The sequence below is a fragment of the Sinocyclocheilus anshuiensis genome, unplaced genomic scaffold (assembly GCF_001515605.1).
Source record: "Sinocyclocheilus anshuiensis isolate Anshui unplaced genomic scaffold, SAMN03320099.WGS_v1.1 scaffold18, whole genome shotgun sequence".
NCBI lineage: Eukaryota > Metazoa > Chordata > Actinopteri > Cypriniformes > Cyprinidae > Sinocyclocheilus > Sinocyclocheilus anshuiensis.
The window spans coordinates 122676-141337 of record NW_015546047.1 but is presented as its reverse complement, the minus strand read 5'-3'; the positions used below and the strand labels follow the sequence as shown (position 1 = coordinate 141337).

At 36.4% G+C, this 18662-nt stretch overlaps 1 protein-coding gene across 2 annotated transcripts in view; it reads left to right on the top strand.

Moving 5' to 3' along the window:
- Positions 1 to 9815: 9815 nt before the first annotated feature.
- Positions 9816 to 18662, top strand: part of LOC107699008 (collagen alpha-2(V) chain-like) — a 30126-nt gene continuing 21279 nt past the window's right edge. For both annotated transcript variants that reach the window (XM_016500157.1, XM_016500156.1), the window contains exon 1: positions 9816 to 10054. In XM_016500157.1, the coding sequence (XP_016355643.1) occupies positions 9961 to 10054 (94 nt within the window). In that variant the 5' untranslated portion in view covers positions 9816 to 9960. The remainder of the gene's footprint in view (positions 10055 to 18662) is intronic.

Here is an 18662-nt window from a genome sequence, read left to right as displayed (position 1 = left end):
TCTTTTAACATTTCTAAAAAGTTTAAAACAAAAGCTATCCACGTCATATAGGTGCATAACAACTACTTTAAGATATATATACATATCCATATATATATATATACATACATATACTGTATATATATATATATATATATATACATATATATATATATATATATATATATATATGCATGATTTAGCATTTAAAAAACTTTCTCAAGCCAACAGCAAGTCCTCACTTCTTCCAGAAAACCGTTCAATTAGACAAGCAACACGTAGCCAATGTGGAGAACAGATCGGAGCACTGAGGTCATACATATCCTATTCATCATGGCTTTAGCATTTCCCTTTCACACACTAAAGCCCCAGCTCCCTTTACAGCAACCCCCCAGACAGAGTCACTGCTTTACATGCATTTCTCACTATGCTTCTCAAACCATGAAAAAAACTGTTGTTTGATTTGTATAAAAAGCTTCAAGCTCCTTCAAAAAGAAAAGGATGTAAAACAATTATATTTTGTGAACACTGAACAAGTACTTGACATGAGGATGGAAGTTTTTGAGTAGATGTTGTTACTTTAGTGAAGAAAATGAACTTGTGCCAAGCACAGGCAGTTTTGAGAGAAACTAGAAACATGTGTCTCTTCTCAATTTTGCAATGGTTTCACTAACCAATTGTTCTTTTTATTGGAGGAGGAGGAGGAGAAGGAGAGCAATACACAATCCCAGTATTAGAAATGGCGGCTTAAATCCATAAACACAAACACTGAAACATGTAATTTCTTGATATGCCACGTAACAACTTTTCTCTCATGAATGCTAATTGAATTGTGAGGGAGTAAAGCAAAAAGAAGCAATGCAAATGTATGTTATTTATATGCAATGAAGCTGCAAAATGGAGTTTATATGCATGTGGTTGTTCCATGCTCCCTGAATTGAGGGAACATAACATGCAGAGCTGCAAGTAGCAACACACCTATGCTAAACGGACCAAAAAATAATGCTATGCTTGGCTGTCATTACTCAGCTAACAGCTATTTGAAAGAAAACTTGCTTGGGGCTATCATTTATCCTCGTTCTGCCATCAATCAGTCACATAAAGAATAATATAGACACATTTTGAATGAATCAACTTTCTCTGCAGAGACATGCAATGTGTTTAAGCATGTAATCATCAATTTCAAGACCTATGATAAAAAAAATCAGCTGTCAGAATAACGCAGTGTGACATCAGATTGACATCAACATTTTTCTCAATAATCTAGTGTTTAAAAATGTCAAAAAGTCTTTTTTTTTTCTTTCTCCATGTAAGTTTTCTTAAGATAATACGGCAAATGCCTGTGTTCACCCAGGAATGTTTACATAAGGCTATCATAGGTTTTGTGCTTTTAACTTTTTTAGCAGCACTGAAATTATCAATCACACCCCTACAATGGGACAGGCAAGAGACCATCTACTACACTAACCACACATTCCTGTAATGGAGGGTGGTTGGGGGAGGGGGAGGGGCGTGACTACTGCTGGAGGTGGACACTGGTACAAGTCTTTTAACATGACATCAGCAGCATGACTAGGAGTTTTATAAAAGATTTACTTTTTTGACCATTTGTCTGTAGCAACGTCACCCTGAAATCTGAATCTCACCTTGTCAAGTGTTTAATTTTGTTCAAATGCCATTTAGTTTTTACAAAAATTTGAGCCCAGGATTTTCTCAAAACAAAAAAGTAAAGTAAAAGCTGTTATTCTGTCATAAAATTATTATATCATTTGAAACTCTTTGTTCTATAAAATTATTACATAAAATTACAACAGTAAATCAAGTAAAATAATGAAACATCCTCAAGACAACAGACTGCTTTTAAATAAAGCATTGGATTGGTGACCTTTTTGGTAGGTTCACATGGAAATGCCATACATTTCTTTTGCTCATGAGCAAACCAGCAAACTCGGGTTCAGAAAATGTGGTTTATGCTCTGAGACTGACCTGACCTGAGTCATAACTCTTCTGAGCATTTAAGTGTGTGACACACTATTTTGTCTACTTTGAAAAGCATGCATACTTCCAAAACTACCTGTGTGCACCTCTATTATTGAATGAGATCAAAACTGCAGGAAGGCAAAATGTGAATCTGAATATTGTTCATTTGAGTCTTTCATCTCCCCCCCAGGATAATTTCTATACTAAAACCATTTTGAAGCGCCACCCCTGACCTTAGCCCTCCCCTGTTTTACGAAGCTCTGGAAAATCATGCTCTCCATGGCGGTCCCCTTTTGGAGCCTCCTAGCCAAACTGTCTGGAAAGTAAACAAATGTCTCAGCCCCACATTCAAGTAGACGACCACCATCCTCCCTCCCCCCTAAGATATCCCAGCAGTGAGGCATATATCCAGCCGTCTTGCATTTGCTAACATTTTCCAGTAGGTGCAAATCATTTCCCCTGACCAAGAAAAACCTATTTCATTTGTGGTTCCTGAGTTAGAAGCACAAACCTCAAAAGAGTCCTCCCCCTATTTTTCCTTTCTACTAGCACTGCATGGGTCTACAACAAAAAGTATGCTTTCTCACTTTTTAAGTGATTACATTTTTAGTGCAGTGGTAATTTGTTCTGGAGGTAGTCATCACTAAAACATGGCTGAAGGGCAAAATCAAATGGAGGGAATACTCTAGCAAGATGGTCAAGACTGATACAGCTTTGGGTTAGGCAGGCATATCATGCTTAAAGATATTATTTTACTTTATTTATCTGAGGCTGTAGGCCTATGTGTAATATATGTCCTCTCATATTTGTGATCCTGGACATAAATCTCAATTTCGAAAAATTTACCCTTATGACTGGTTTTGTGGTCCAGGGTCACATTTATGAACTTGAAAACATTATTATGTGGAAGATTCAAGATTCATCTGACAGTCCATAAATGAGTCCACCCACAAAATGAACATGCTAAAAATGTACTCACCTTCAGGCATCAAAGATGTAGAGTTTTGAGAAAATGATAAAAATATCAAAATAATAATTAATCCACATGACTTCAGTCAATAAATGTCTTGTGAAGTGAAAAGCTGTGAGGGTAAGAAAAAAAATACTTAATTGAGTCATAAAAGTGATTTAGGGTGTGCTGAATTTGGAGCACTATTAGTTTAAAGCACTCATCCACTAACTTTTTTATTAGCCAAAAAGTGTATTTTTGGGGTGACTGAAAATAGACCCTTTTCATATTAAGTGTTTAATTAATTTGTTACTGTTTTACATCCATTCATGTTTTTCTTATTTGAAGATATCATGAATTTTTTAAAGAACAGTTTATTGTAAGACTTTATGGTGTAATTGTTTATTGTATTTATGTGTGTAAATGTTGTTTACAAGCATTAAAACTTTGGATTGGATCACCAAAGATGCATCTAACACCAGGTTAGAGGTTAGAGTAAGTGTTTATATATACACAGTTGCTGTATTTTCTATAAATGCTAGAAATAAAACCTCCGGTTCAAAGGAATAAACTGAAGAATACATTATGTGAAGAATACATACACAAGACATTAAAGACCACTCTATGTGGAAACTCTCTCACATGCCATGCGGAAAGTTCATGCATGGAAAATACAGACAACCATATATAACAGGAACTTCCTCAACTACATGTGGTGGCAACATGTTTCTGGAAACAAACTGTCCCAGGAGACCTGGCAGACTGCAGATCATAGGATCAAAGTTATCAGTTATTCAGTAATCAGTTAATCAGTAATGCGACCAATGTCATGAAATGTGCCTTCTCATGGCCTATTCAGAAATGTTTTGTACTTAAATTGTACAAACCTACAAATTCATGATTTGTTTTTTCCATAAAAACATTTTTGGTAAACATTTGTACCTTGAATGGACAATCTGCATGTTTTGTGTTTCCACTGCTTATTTGTGCTTTGATTGGATGCAGACCTATCTAGTGAAGATGATTTTAGCAGGAAAACATGGCTCAAGGTTTAACATTGTAAGGATCATCACAGTTTTGCCTGGGGATCCCCACCATGTGCAGAAATAGTTAGTGCTGGCTAGCAGAGTATAGTATGTCTTTTTTCAACTTATATTTCAGTTGCAGAGATCCTCTGACAATAGTACATTCCCCCTGCAGGGGTAAAAACGATTGGTACAAATCAGAAACATATCAGAGCAAAGAAAGGGAAAATCAGAAATGGCCCAAATGGGCATTAAAGGGTTAGTTCACCCAAAAATGAAAATTAGCCCATAAATTACTCACCCTCAAGTCATCCTAGGTGTATATGACTTTCATCTTTCAGACGAATCCAGTCGGAATTATATAAAAAATTGTCTTTGATCTTTCAAGCTGTTTAATGGCACTCAGCGGGTGTTGCATGCATCAGTCCAAAAGCACTTAATTAAAATGCGCCCATCCATAAAAAAAAAGTGTCTCACACGGCTCCGGGGGGTGAACAAAGGCCTTCTGTAGCGAATCGATGCGTTTTTGTAAGAAATATATCCATATTCAAAACGTAATAATCACTTTCATGTAGTTTGCGTTCACTGTTGTACACTGAAAGCAGTTCCGGGCGGATGACGTATGGAGGTTGGCTTTGCGCATGCGCCGCTCAGAAGTGACGAACGTGGAAGCGCAGGGGAGAGATCAAAACAAAACAACGGTCACTAATTAGAAGTACAAAACGAGGATTTGTAAAAAAGAATGTTGGAGGATTTCAATATAACCCAAGAGGAGACTGGTTTTCTTTTGTTAAAGTAAGGAAAATTTGCTTCCTTTGCTCCTGTTAACAAACGTTGGTTTTCACAAGACTCACCGGCGCATACGCAGCACTGACCTCATACGCCATCCTTCCGGTGCTGCTTCCGTGTACAACAGTGAGCGCAAGCTACATTAATTAAGCTAAGTGATTATTACGTTTTGAATATGCATATTTTTCTTACAAAAACGCATCGATTCGCTACAGAAGGCCTTTGTTCACCCAAACCCCCCCCCCGCTGGATTCGTCTGAAAGAAGAAAGTCATATACACCCAGGATGACTTGAGGGTGAGTAATTTATGGGCTAATTTTCGGGTGAACTAACCCTTTAAGGTTTGGGCTTTGTTCAGTCCTTAAATGTGAGCAATTTATGTCAGAAAGTACAAATAAACAAAAAACAATTATTTATGTAACACATGACAAAATGATACAGAGCATGTTTTGCTTTGAATTATTTATCTTAATTTATTTATTTCTTTTGTACACAAATACTAACATGAGAAAACAGTTTGAAAGGAGAGGGTTCAAAATACAAAGACAATAGAGGTTTTGGGAAATGTTAATTTTTGAGTTGTGGTGCAGCAGTCTAAGAAGACAACTTCATTTTATACTGGAGTATAAGCACTGGCTGGAAAAATTGTTTATAGCTGTATTTGGCAGCTGTTTCCTTGGAGATCTAAACCGTACTAATTATTTCCATTCTCTGTGAGCCTTTGCAGTGGGTCAAAAGCTACCTTGAATAAAGTTGATCAAAGAGCACCACCAGCATGTCTCTGCAAGGTTATGTTATTTCATTTCATGTGCATTTACATTTTGAACACATTTGACATACTGTACAAAAGTGCACTCAAACAGGATTTATAAGGTACTGCGACAGATCCGAAATACTAGACAAGACAATGAGCAGACTGTAGATGTGTGGGGGATTTTTAAAAAGCAATTCATGTGAGGTCACTGTGAGGTTAGGTGAATTTTGAAGAGGCTTTTCTTTTAAGTTTTGAATAATAATGCTGTCACTAGAACAATAATAACAATAAAAAGCTATATATATACAGTATATATATATATACATGATATACTGTGTATATATATACAGTGGGTACGGAAAGTATTCAGACCCCCTTAAATTTTTCACTCTTTGTTATATTGCAGCCATTTGCTAAAATCATTTAAGTTAATTTTTTTTCCTCATTAATGTACACACAGCACCCCATATTGACAGAAAAACACAGAATTGTTGACATTTTTGCAGATTTATTAAAAAAGAAAAACTGAAATATCACATGGTCCTAAGTATTCAGACCCTTTGCTGTGACACTCATATATTTAACTCCGGTGCTGTCCATTTCTTCTGATCATCCTTGTGTGTGTGTATATATATATATATATATATATATATATATATCATGTGTATGTCAGTACAGATGATAATCAGCTTCTGACACAAACTGCTCTACCAGACAAGATCTCAGTTTATTCCACATTTCAAAAGCATGAAAAAAAAGCCTTTAGTTTTCTTAACTCATGCTTCTTGTTTGGAAAAATGTGTCTCTGTAATAGAATCACAACTCATTTTTAATAAAATAGGATCTTGGAAGGATATTTCAACTGTCAGGGTAATGTAATATTTTCCTGATATCTATGTTTTTCGTTCTTCATTAAACTGTGTTCAGAGTAAATTTTGTGGAAAACTTTAATTGCAAAGATGATAGCACACATAAAATTAGTTTTGTCTTTTGTCATTTGTGTATTCTATTTTAAAACAAAAAAAAAGCTGGAAAGCTGATTTTTATTCTTCTTTGAACTACCATGCCAAAGCCTTGAATTTTCCCTCAAAGCACAAAATACCAATATCGCATTCAGTGTTTCTATGTTCTATCTATTTACTTGGGGAACGTGAACACACAAAAAAACAAGCTACTACAAGTCAGTATCTGGCCATTCTCCAGACGAGACATTCCTTTGAATAAATCAGTGATTGTATTTGAGTGGGTGGTGCAATAAAGAGTTCAGCATTTGTCACCATTTTCAATGCCTTTCATCATAGTCACTAAAGCATGTATCCCCTGCTAAGAAATGAGAGAGCAATCTGTAGTTTTAATAGATATTAAATGCATTTGAGTTTTCCCTTTTTCACTATTTCGCATTTCAATAGAAATATAGTTAAAACATTTGAAAACACTAACTTTGGTCATCCAGCACTGCCCCTGTTCGAAGCAAGTATTAGGATTGAAAGCATTTCACAATCTGTTGCCAAAAGTGCTTATCATATTGCATATTACTACATTTAATTCAGTTTTCAAAAGTAGTTTGCACGCTTTCATTTTTTTGTGTATAATACCATTCAAAAGTTTGGGGTTTCTTATTGAAAAGTCTCTAATGCTGACCAAAGCTGCATGTATTTGACCAAAAATACGGTAAAAACAGTAATACTGTAAAATATTATCGCAAATTAAAATAAGTGTTTTCTATTTTAATGCATTTTAAACTAATGTATTCCTGTGTTGGCAGCTATATTTTCAGCAGTCATTACTCCAGTCTTCAGTGTCACATGATCCTTCAGAAATCATTCTAATATAACGATCTGGTGCTTAAGAAAAAATATTAATGTTCTAAAATGTGAAAAGCAGTTGTGTTGCTTAATATTGTTGTTTGTAGATTTTTTTCAGCATTCTTTGATGAATAGAAAGTTCAAACAACTTTTATTTGAAATAGGTTTTTTTGTTTTTTTTTGTAGCAATGTAAACATTATCACTGTCACTGTATATATATATATTTGCGATGACTTGTTGACACTGTGTTTAAAGAAATCACAGACCACACAGAAGACAACCACACTTGTTGTACATTTTACAGACATCCCAAAGCAGCAGACTTCTGGCGTGGTTGAATATACTGAGCAGATTTCTTCCATGCCAGTGGATCCAAAGCAGTCAGACATGAGCACAAGCAAGCAAGGAAAGCACTATAACGCATTGCAATGTCTGCCCCTACAGCTTTTACCTTCCTCTGGGCTACATTCTCTTATGACCCAATACTTGGCAGCCTATTGTAACAGTGTGGAAAAAAGGCCTCCCATTCCTGTTTTTGGCATGAGAGTACTGCTTCTTGCAAGCGATGTTACAGTGGTTTGGAAAGGCTATTGGCCACTCCATTGGGCTGGGCTACATGAGGAGAGCTGCCTTGAGACTCAGCCCACCCCCTCCTCACCTCTGCTCCTCTGTGCCGTACAAGCATCGGAGATGGAGAGTAAATCAAGTGCCTGAAGAACATGGCTCACAGCTGCTTCCTCCCCTTTCCCTCGGAAGTTTTTAAAAGACTGAAGAGGATTCAAACACAACATTAGTCAAGCATTATTTTGAATACCTTACGTCCTCTGGTTCACCTTATGCAAAATATTCTCATATTTAGAGAATTATAGCTGGTTTTACTCCCAAAAGATGGAAAATATTTCCAGTACACATGAACAGCTTTTGTTTTACATCTAGAAAACCTTTCAAGTTGGATTTTCATTACATACCACTTGACATTTAGAATCAATTTCCTCATGAATGCTAGTTAACTAGAAGCTTATTTTGGCAACTAGTTCAAATTAGTCATAACATAACTAACTCAAATACAACTTTAACTGCTTCCCAGAACTGTGCCGTCTACCAAAATGGCTCAGATGAGATGAGGGAGTGAAAATAAGAAGCTAATCAGTAGTGAAAACACTTATTTTTTCATAAATAGCACTAGCATATCCATCTCTATGCATTATCCATATATACCAGGTATAACTGGATATTTTATATTTGTATATAGTGGGAACTTGCTATCATGATAGTTGTAAGCAATTTCAGCTGTTTTGCTAACTTCCTCTAGAATTAGACCACCCTACACCAATCCAACACGCCCCCTCACTTAAACCCTGCCCTCTGAAGACATGTCAGCCAACCTGACGTCATACCAGTAAAAAGCAGGGTGAATTTTCTGATTGGCTAAAATGCACAGGCCGCTTACCTGACCCCTATTGTAGTCTAAAGGTGTCACAGCTACAGGTGAGATTCCTCAGGACATCTAAATCAGTGATATCTTTCAGGTAGTAGAGAATTTAAAACACGTTCAGAACATTCAAGTAGATTAATTACAATATATAAAGCATGGCTACAGAAATTGCAATTGTGGCACGGAGCAGTAAATATATTAAGTCATACTTTAACTTACATTTATTATAGCTCTTCACATTGTGACACAATTTAATGAAATACCCCCAGACAACCTTAAGTAGTACATTATACTAAAAATGACTTTATAGCACTATATACAATTTTATTGAATTTAAAATCAAATAAAATACTTTTTTCTTGCAATAATTAGAACAGAGCAAAACCTGACACTATACAGACAAATAAAGGCTTCAGCCAAACCACAAACAAGACCTTGGTCATCTTTTACATAAATGTTTGTGTTCATGAGGAAATGCATAGTAACATGTGTGGGGCATGTGAAATATGCTTAATAAAATGTGAAACTGGACAAGTCAGTGGAACTGTAGAAGATTTCTGACCAGCAAATGGAATGTTTAGCTTGTCCCATTGTCTAGTATTTACCACTGAGACAACGAAGAACGGGCAACAATGAATTTAAACTCCTTCAGAACAGCAGAAAATGAGTTGCTCTTTAACCAAAGTATACCTTTCACCATTGTCTTTCCTTCTTGTTTTCCTACTAGGGGTTTAAATCTGTCATCTGCAACCCAAGACAAATGACATATAAACTCTTTTCTTGTTCCCTTGTAAAAAAGAGCCTATGAGCAACAGCAGTAAAGACAGTGCAGTTAAGACTGTCATAAAGCCAGTTTACTGTCCTTCTTAGCAACTACACCAAGCCAAACAGACTTTATCAGCGAATGATAACCAAAAACAAAGAATTACTGTGACAATATACAATATTAACAAAGAACAAACTATCTTTAAAGAATAGTAATGAAGAACATGCAGTGTAATTCAACAGAGCCAGAGTGGATGCTTATGAGAGAGCACTGACAAAAGGGGGAGGAAAATTAGGGTTGGCAGCATTCTTCTTACTTAAGGCTGTTAAAAAAGAGGCAGCAGAGAGTGGGGCTGGGTCTGATTGCTGCTCTGAGCAGGAAAAACCTCAGTCTGTCTTCATGGTGAAGCCATAACCTGGACCCTTTTCCCTTCTCTTCCCGGTTACTTTGCACATAAGAACAGCTCATGTCTTTGATATGGGCATGATGATCTTTCAGCCGTATAGGACTGTCCTGTTTCTGGCTTTATCAGTGGCTTTTTTACAATTTGTGAAATGCCAAGACGAAGGTGGTAAGTTGCAGTTTATTCATGAAGCTAATTGTGCTGATGCTAAAGCTGATGCTTTTGATTTTGATGTAAAGACTTGTCCTATTATTATCATTGTTATTTTTTAACAAAGAGGTTTACTAAAGGTCACTTGAAAGGCTTGAATATAAAGCTGCTTAAATGTAAAGTTAATTGTTGAAAAATTGGAGCTTAATTTTAAAGGATGTTGCATGCATCTGTATGAGAATTGGTTGTACTTTTGACCAGCAAGTACCTCTAATTATGCCACAAGTTTGGGACTTGCCTGTACTTTTGACCAGCAGGTTTTACTAGTTATGCCATGTGGTCACCATACTGTAACATGATTAACGGTGATGTCACTTGGAGGTTTGTGGCATATGAGTATGGTCAAAAGGCACAGTTTACTCTTAACTCTTCAACATGCACCATTAGATTTGTTGTCTACCCACATCAGTATCCTCCTCTCACATCTGCTGAATCGATTTCTACTCTAGCACTGCGCTCACAGTGAGTGCTATTACCTCAGTCATGCCCCGGTTTAGATCATTTCAAACATGTGACGTCAATTTTTCCCTAAATGATGTCACCAGACAAAACAATCCTGGGGAGTGTTCTCTCAGGTTCTGTTGATCTTAATGTTTAGCAGATTTTGATATATGCGTATCTGAACAACTTGTTTTACATGTGCCTCTTGGATTCAAAGCCTATTGTTGAGGTTTTACAGACAGTGCGCCACCTTGTGGTAAATGATCATTACAACTGGAAAAAAAAAAACAATTGTAGTATCTTCCTTCATAATAGAGCAAAAATATGCAATTATAATTTTTCTCCATCGTAAAGAGAGATTTCTATCTTTTTTTTTCACACCAGTCTGTGCACTTTTGGGCTAAGGAGTAATAATGTTCTTTAGGTGAAAATTACTTTGTAAATTTATTCTCTTTTGGTAGTATTTCTCTTAAATTATGTATTTTGAGAGGCATTATCACATTACCATTAAATTGCCTGCAAACTGCATGTTCGCATTTGAATAGGTCCTATAAACAAGTCATAACTTATCATTAATATGATAATTAATACACTGAAAGTATAATTAATACGTTTTGCAGAAAAAAATTAACAGAAGCCTGACTGTGTGCTATTTCTCACTTGAAGAAAATGGCTGATGTTAAATTGGTTTAGTTTCAAGCTAGTTGAAGTCAATAACTGAAAGCAGCTGCTTCTTTGTAAATAGTTTAGTTACAATGGTAATATTTATGCAACGTAAAGAGAAGAAAATGACTCTAGAAAAACAAAACAACAAAAAAAGTTAAATGTGCTTTTGGGCAAAAGTGGTTAGGTTGGTAGTATTTAATACATAATGCAAAAAAGCTGAAATTGTTCTCTCCATGTCCTTTCACACAAACATATGCCAGTAAGCACCACAAAGTCCAAATTAAGTTTCAATTAACAAAAAGTTGTTCTGTTCTTTGTCCGCTCCATGTGACGCATCTTTTCATCTGAGCATTGTCACATGGAACAGTTTAAATACCCTTAATCTTTTGGATAATGTGTAATTTTACGTAAACTTGGTTAAACAAGTCGTCACAAATTACTTCTCACAGTAACGTGAGAAACACTAATTTCTTTCTGGCCCAAAAAGAAGATAGTCTTTCTAACATTAAACCGTTAGTTGTATTTTTTATTATTATGTTGTGGAGCTGACTGAATGGTATTTTTTTGTTTAAAACCTGGTTCCAGTCATTGTTGCCACAAAAATTATATTACAACAAATAGGGTGTTTTCACTTTACAGCTAAATATCAAAATATGTGCATTCGACCAAGTCCACAGCTTATGTGCTGATGGAAAACATGTGCTGCATTTTTGAGCTATGACTTGATTACATGCCTCTTTAGTCCTGAAAGAGGGAGGGAAAGAGAGAGCAAGAAAGGGGGACAAGGAGAGAGAGAGATAATCCTATTCTCTCTTTGACACCAACCTTTAACTCTATAACATTTACTGTACAATCCATAGCATCTTTGATCACTGGGCGTCTCTATGGAATAAACAATTTAGAGGATGGATTTTTAATGATGAGCGCGCTCTCGAGCCTGCTCTATGGGAACTACTTATTAAGTAAATTATGGCAGTCAGCAAATGCAAGCCCGGGGGATGACTTCCAGATGTTAAACTGGTTGCTTTGGCAGTATTTGTAAAATATTAAAACAAATGCTGGCTAAAACGTGGTTGTGGAGGAAGTCATGTAGCTGATGTAAAGAACACTGTGTCTTCGAACAGCAAAGGCTGGAGGACAATTGGGGGTTGGAAAATGAGAGCAAATGCATAGTAGGCATTTTACCACTCTATAGCTTAGAGAAGTCGTTTGTCATGTGCAAACTAAAAAAAAAAAACACACTAAAAGCAAGCCTTCACCCTCATGTACAGCAGATGTAGTGAAAAACATAAAAAATATTATTTTGGCAGGCTTACAGGATCAGGAAGCAAGGAGGATGAGACATATGCCAAACATGACTGTGTAGAGAATGCAGAGGTTGGCAGTGGAGAAAATGACGAGAACTCCCCTTGAGATGGTTTATAAGCTTTATAAGTTTACACAGCTGTTCAAATTGGTCTGGAGATCATCTGGGTTTGGCCTATATAAAATTTTAGTCCTATCTGTTTGTCTGTGCTACACTGGTCCCCGAAGCCTCATCTTGATGGATTATAGAAGTAGCTTAGTTTTGCATCGATTAACCCATTTAGAGCAGTGTCAATAGGGTTAATGGATTATTCACCCAAAAATGAAAATTGTGTCATCATTTACTCAAACTCTTGTCATTCCAAACCTGTCCGACGTTCTTGTTTCTGTGGAACACAAATGAAGAAAGTTTTCACATTTGTGAAAATTCACAAGTTGTCAACAAATCGTTCAGACAGGTTTTGAGAACAGAATAAAAAAATCAAAGATTTCTTGAAAAGAGCTCAAAAGAATGATTTATCACAAATTAGACTTGCAACTTCTCTCATAAACACTTATGGAATCAAAAACATTTAAACATTTAGAAATCATATCATACTAACGACTTTTATTGCTCCTGTAAAAGTCAGTAAGAAGACTGGCAGACAAAAATCAGCTTGGAGAAAATCAACAGCAGTTCAGAGTATGAAAAGACAATGCAGAAAAGCTGAGCGGATGTGGCAGAAGACGAAACTTGAAATTCACTATAGCATCTATAAAGACAGGCTTCATGCTTTCAATGTGAAACTAGCCACAGCTAGACAGACCTTCTTCTCAAACCTTATAAACAGTAACTTAAACAACACTCACACTCTTTTTGCAACTGTTGAGAGACTAACAAACCCCCCAAGTCAGATTCCCAGTGAAATGCTCTCCGACAGCAAATGCAATGAGTTTGCTTTCTTTTCTGAGAAGATCAATAATATCAGGAAGGCGATTAGCACATCCTCAAGTTATGCAGAGGTCAGACAGATTCGACCACAATTTCAAAAAGACGTTACTATGTCTGTTTTTGAAGCAATTGACAGCTACATTTGGGAAGAAATAGTACAGCACCTTAAATCGTCAACCTGCTATCTTGACACACTTCCCAAATCTTTTTTCAAAAGTGTGCTTAACTGTTTAGAAGCAGATCTCTAGAAATAGTACAGCACCTTAAATCATCAACCTGCTATCTTGACACACTTCCCAAATCTTTTTTCAAAAGTGTGCTTAACTGTTTAGAAGCAGATCTCTTAGAAGCAGATCTCTCACTTCTTTCTGGGACTTTTCTAAAATCCATGAAAACTGCAGTTGTTAAGCCCCTTCTGAAAAAGAGCAATCTGGACAATTTTCAATCTGGTTTCCGACTGCATCACAGCACAGAGACAGCGCTTATTAAGATAATAAATGATATTCGCTTTAATTCTGATTCTGGCAAAATGTCAGTGCTGGTACTGCTAGATCTTAGTGCTGCGTTTGACACTGTCACAGAAGAGATCAGATGTGCTAAAACATTAGCCACATTTAAATCTAGAATTAAAACTCATCTGTTTAGCTATGCATTTATTGAATGAGCACTGTGCTACGTCCGAACTGATTGCTGTATTTTATATATAATAATTTCCTATTTTTAACTGTTTTAAATTCATTTTAAATCAATTTTTAAATCATTTAAAAAGTTTTTAAATTCCTTGTTTTATTGTTGTGATTATTCTTTATGATTATTTTACTTCCTTTTATGTAAAGAACTTTGAATTACCATTGTGTATGAAATGTGCTATATAAATAAACTTGCCTTGCTTTGCCTTATAATGTAGTTCTTTTTTCCGTACTAAAATTTTTGGAGCTTGTCATTTCCACATCTCATTCACTTTCATTAATCTATATGGCCAGAATAAACTTTAAAAAATTCACCTTTTGTGTGAGTAAATGGGGTGTCTAACCTATCTCATTTTTATTAGCTCACCTGTCTGGTAAAACCATGCCAAAGGCCTCCCAAAACAAAATCAGAGACGGGTATCTGGAAAAAGGCAACCCAATTTTCCACCACTGTAGTAGGTCTCTGCAATACTAAAAGAGTGACTAAATATTAACAAAAATAGTAGAACAAAGTAGAACAAACTATTCAGTATAAATAATCCACATTACTTTTGACTTTTGCCAGTGACTAATAGAACACAGCCATATAATTATAACTACAATGCGTTGAAAATTAAACAGATGTCACAAAGTCTAGAAAAGGGACTGAGGGCTAAGCAGAGAAGTCCGTTTTCAATTCAAATTGAGTTTGAATGTATACCAACATATTTGTAGAGTTTTTTTTCTGAATAGTTTTTTGTTTGAGAGATCCCTAATGAATCCACATTTACTAATATATTTATTGCAGTATTTGTTATTCAGCCTCAGTTGTGTAAAACTGCAACTTGATACAACTGATCCCACTCTAGAGAAAAATGAGAACTCTTAACATGAGAACACACTGTGCTTTTCAACACAACCCACTATCCTGCACTTCATACACTCATAATTAGGACATCTGAGTCAACCCGGTTTATATGGAAACATCTGCACAGTTTATTGAGTCAAGATTAGATTCTAATAGCGTGTGAGAAAGACACTGGGATCCTGAGATGCCATGTGGCAGTCACATTTCAGTTTAGAAATGCCAAGGATCTATTAGAAAATTACATATATTTGTTTGGAATATCCATTGGTTACAAAAGAATAACTGGAGTTTGAAGTAGGCTAGTTCTCAAAATGAGAATCAAGGGCTGATGTACCAAATTACTGTTCTGGAGTTTGGTACTGTACTTGTTCTATTACTTCCCTGCTGAAAAAAACAGCTAAAACCAGCCTAAGCTGGTCAGGCTGGTTTTAGCTCGTCTCCCAGCCTGGTCATAGCTGGTTTATCAGGCTGGTTTTAGAGGGGTTTTGACCACTTTTTTAGCTGGTCAGGCTGGTCTTAGCTGGTTTTAGCTGGTCAGGCTGGTCTTAGCTGGTTTTAGCTGGACAGGCTGGTTTTAGCTGGTCAGTTTGGTCTTAGCTGGTTTTAGCTGGTCAGGCTGGCTGGACAGGATGGTCTTCGCTGGTTTAAGCTGGTCAGGCTGGGAGACCAGCTATTTCCAGCTTAAACCAGCTAAAACCAGCCAACCAGCTTAAGCTGGTTTAAGCTGGTTTTTTTTCAGCAGGGTTGCTAAGCCATTTGTATATCCGGTGTACACTAAATTATTATAAATAATAGGCCATTTACTCCCTCATGCTATCTTTATATTCAAGATATGTCTGAACTTTTTACATTAAAAAGACGTTAAACATGGTCCATGTATATGACATTAACATGCTGTAATAACCTTTGAATAAACTATAGCAATAAACTTTATTTAACCAATAGATCAATACTGCTGAAACATTTCAGATATCAAACTAAAGAAAATGTGATCCAGGCACAAAACTCCACTCTGGCAGAAGCTTTAAAAACACATTCACAAGAGAGACATTTTCCACCTTGTAAGTCAGTTCATTTTCGTTTCTTCACAGCAGGAAGTCTCTCACACTGGCATTTCCTCTGGAGAGAATGCTGAGTAATGTCTATAGGTCTGAGCAATGATATCATTCCCTGCTGTCTCATAATGGTTAGAACAAATCACCTCTCCTTATTGACTTACATTTTAGTAAGCCAATAAGGAGGCTGTTATTGTTATTACAAATATAGTGGATGCTAATTAAGAATTAGAAGGTGACATATCATGAAAATCAGACCCTTTCTGCATTTAAGTGCTAGAATTGGGTCCCTGGTGTATCTACCAACCCAGAAAACGTGAAAAAGAACCCAGTATTTAAAAAAAAAAAATTTTTTTTGGTAAGCCTTTCTCTGCAAGCTTGTGCAAAACAAGCCACTCAGATGTCTCTCCCCCATGATGTAGAAAGGGGATCTTATTATAATATACTGCCCCAGAATCGGCAAGTTTCCACCCACGGCTCCGCCACTGTGTTTTCGCAAGCGACAACGGTGTACCAGTTCTAACGCCATGGCGAAAGTTCGAACAAAGCATGCTAACTGTTATGTCTTTGGCTGAAAACGGGCGCGTCAGATTTAGCTCCCTTGGTGACGTGGCAAAGAGATCTCATTATAATATTACCGCCCCTTAATCAGTAAGTTTCCACCCAAGGCGCCATCATTGTTTTCGCAAGCGACAACGGTGTACCAGTTCTAACGCCATGGCGAAAGTTCGAACAAAGCATGCTAACTGTTATGTCTTTGGCTGCACTGATGAGCACAGAACACTTTTTAGAGTACCAGCCTCAGTGGAGACAAGAAAGCAGTATTGATTTATTTACTGTATATTATGCTGCTGCCACACAGATCTAATATAAACATGAAACATCTTTCCCAACTGCTTACCTTCACAAACATAACTTTATACATCTGTTACAACTGTTTTTGTAACTCGTGTGTTTTTAACATAAACTTGTGTGTATTTGACAGTTTAAGCACAGTTTAAAGGGGCCATATGACTAAAAAGAACATTATTTTGTGTATTTGGTGTAATGCAACGTAGACATGTGGGGGCGTGTTAGAACGAGCCCTTTTAGGTAGGAGTGGTTGACTCTTTTATAAAGAATATCTCTGGATTTGAGACTTTAGTCTTTGCAACTTTACAGACCTTCTTTATGCACCAAGAGCTTGTAACACTCCAAAGAGAAAGGAAAAATTGAAATCGCATCATATGAGACTTTAAGACTTGAAAGAGAACTTAGTTTAGTAGCCTACTCACATGCCAGATGTGTGCACTCAGAAAACCGTATATCATAAGTTTCAAATAATATGGTTTAAAACGCATGATTTTAGTGCGATAGACATGATAATCAAAACCAAACAGATGTTTTTGGCAGAATATCTGAGGTACAAGCAGAGGCGTCATGCCCATTCAAAGTGAGGGGGCACGTGTAGTATTATTTTAATAATATTTTATGTCCAGGAAACTAATTAATTTCTAATTAATATTTTCGAATAATATTTTTTATATTTGATACGATCACACCGGTGTGATTAGATCGTTTAGTGCGGCACATCATCAGCTGCTAAATTCAAATCTGCATTCGCTGGCTCGCGCTGAGCCAGAGACAGACGCGTTTGTACAGCGCTGCATTATAACCAATCACACATGATTCTGTTGAGCTTATGAATGCAATGGCCAATCAGAGACGTTCAGGTGAGTCATCGCTGAAACGTGGTGTTTTGCTCACTTGCTCGCTGACTGAATTATCTGGCGAATTCTCTCATCAGAAACAACAAAGTGTATATATAAAAGTGCAGATGTGCGTATGAATGTAAGATATTCATTTCACAGTGTAAACGGCTTCAGTGATTTTAATGGGAGTTTTTGAGTGCCTGAACTCTGGCTAGACTGAATGAAAATGTTCTTTGATAATGTAAATGTTCTTTGCTCTCTGTAAATTGAAAGTGTTATAATTAGTAACTTACAATATTGTTATTAAATTCACATTAAATACAAAGTCAGTCGTATTAAACTCTATAAACTTAAAAGGTGTTCTCAGAACAAGAAGGATGTTTTCTAGGGGAGCAGGCTGAAGTCTTGCAAGATCATGTAAATTACAACTGATTTAAAGTATCTAAAACAGACATGTGGATTTATTCATCACATCTGAAGTAAGTAATTTTTTGGTTCTTGATTTTATACCCAAAAAGAATCTTTAAAACAAAATCTTATTGAAAAATGTGTTCCGGTCTATTTACAGTTGCTTCTAATGACAAAACGTGAAGCTGCTGGTTGACGGTGTAAGTTAATGAAGGGTAGAAAAAGAGAAAAGGGCAAGAGGATGATCTGAAATGTATCACAGTGAGGGGTTACATGAAGTAAATGTTTATATAAATCCTCTCCACTGATGCATCAAGGTTCTCCATCCAAAACAGTGTAATATAAGCTAGAATCATGACAGACCAGCTGTGGAAGCTCTGCAAGCTCTCACAACATCCAAACAAAGCAAAGAGGAGGAAACATGCTACAAAGAGAAACATAAGGGAGGGATGTTTCCAGTCCTTGCAAAGAGTGAGTAGGGTTGTTCCTCACAGGATGCATATATATATATATATATATATACGTATATATAT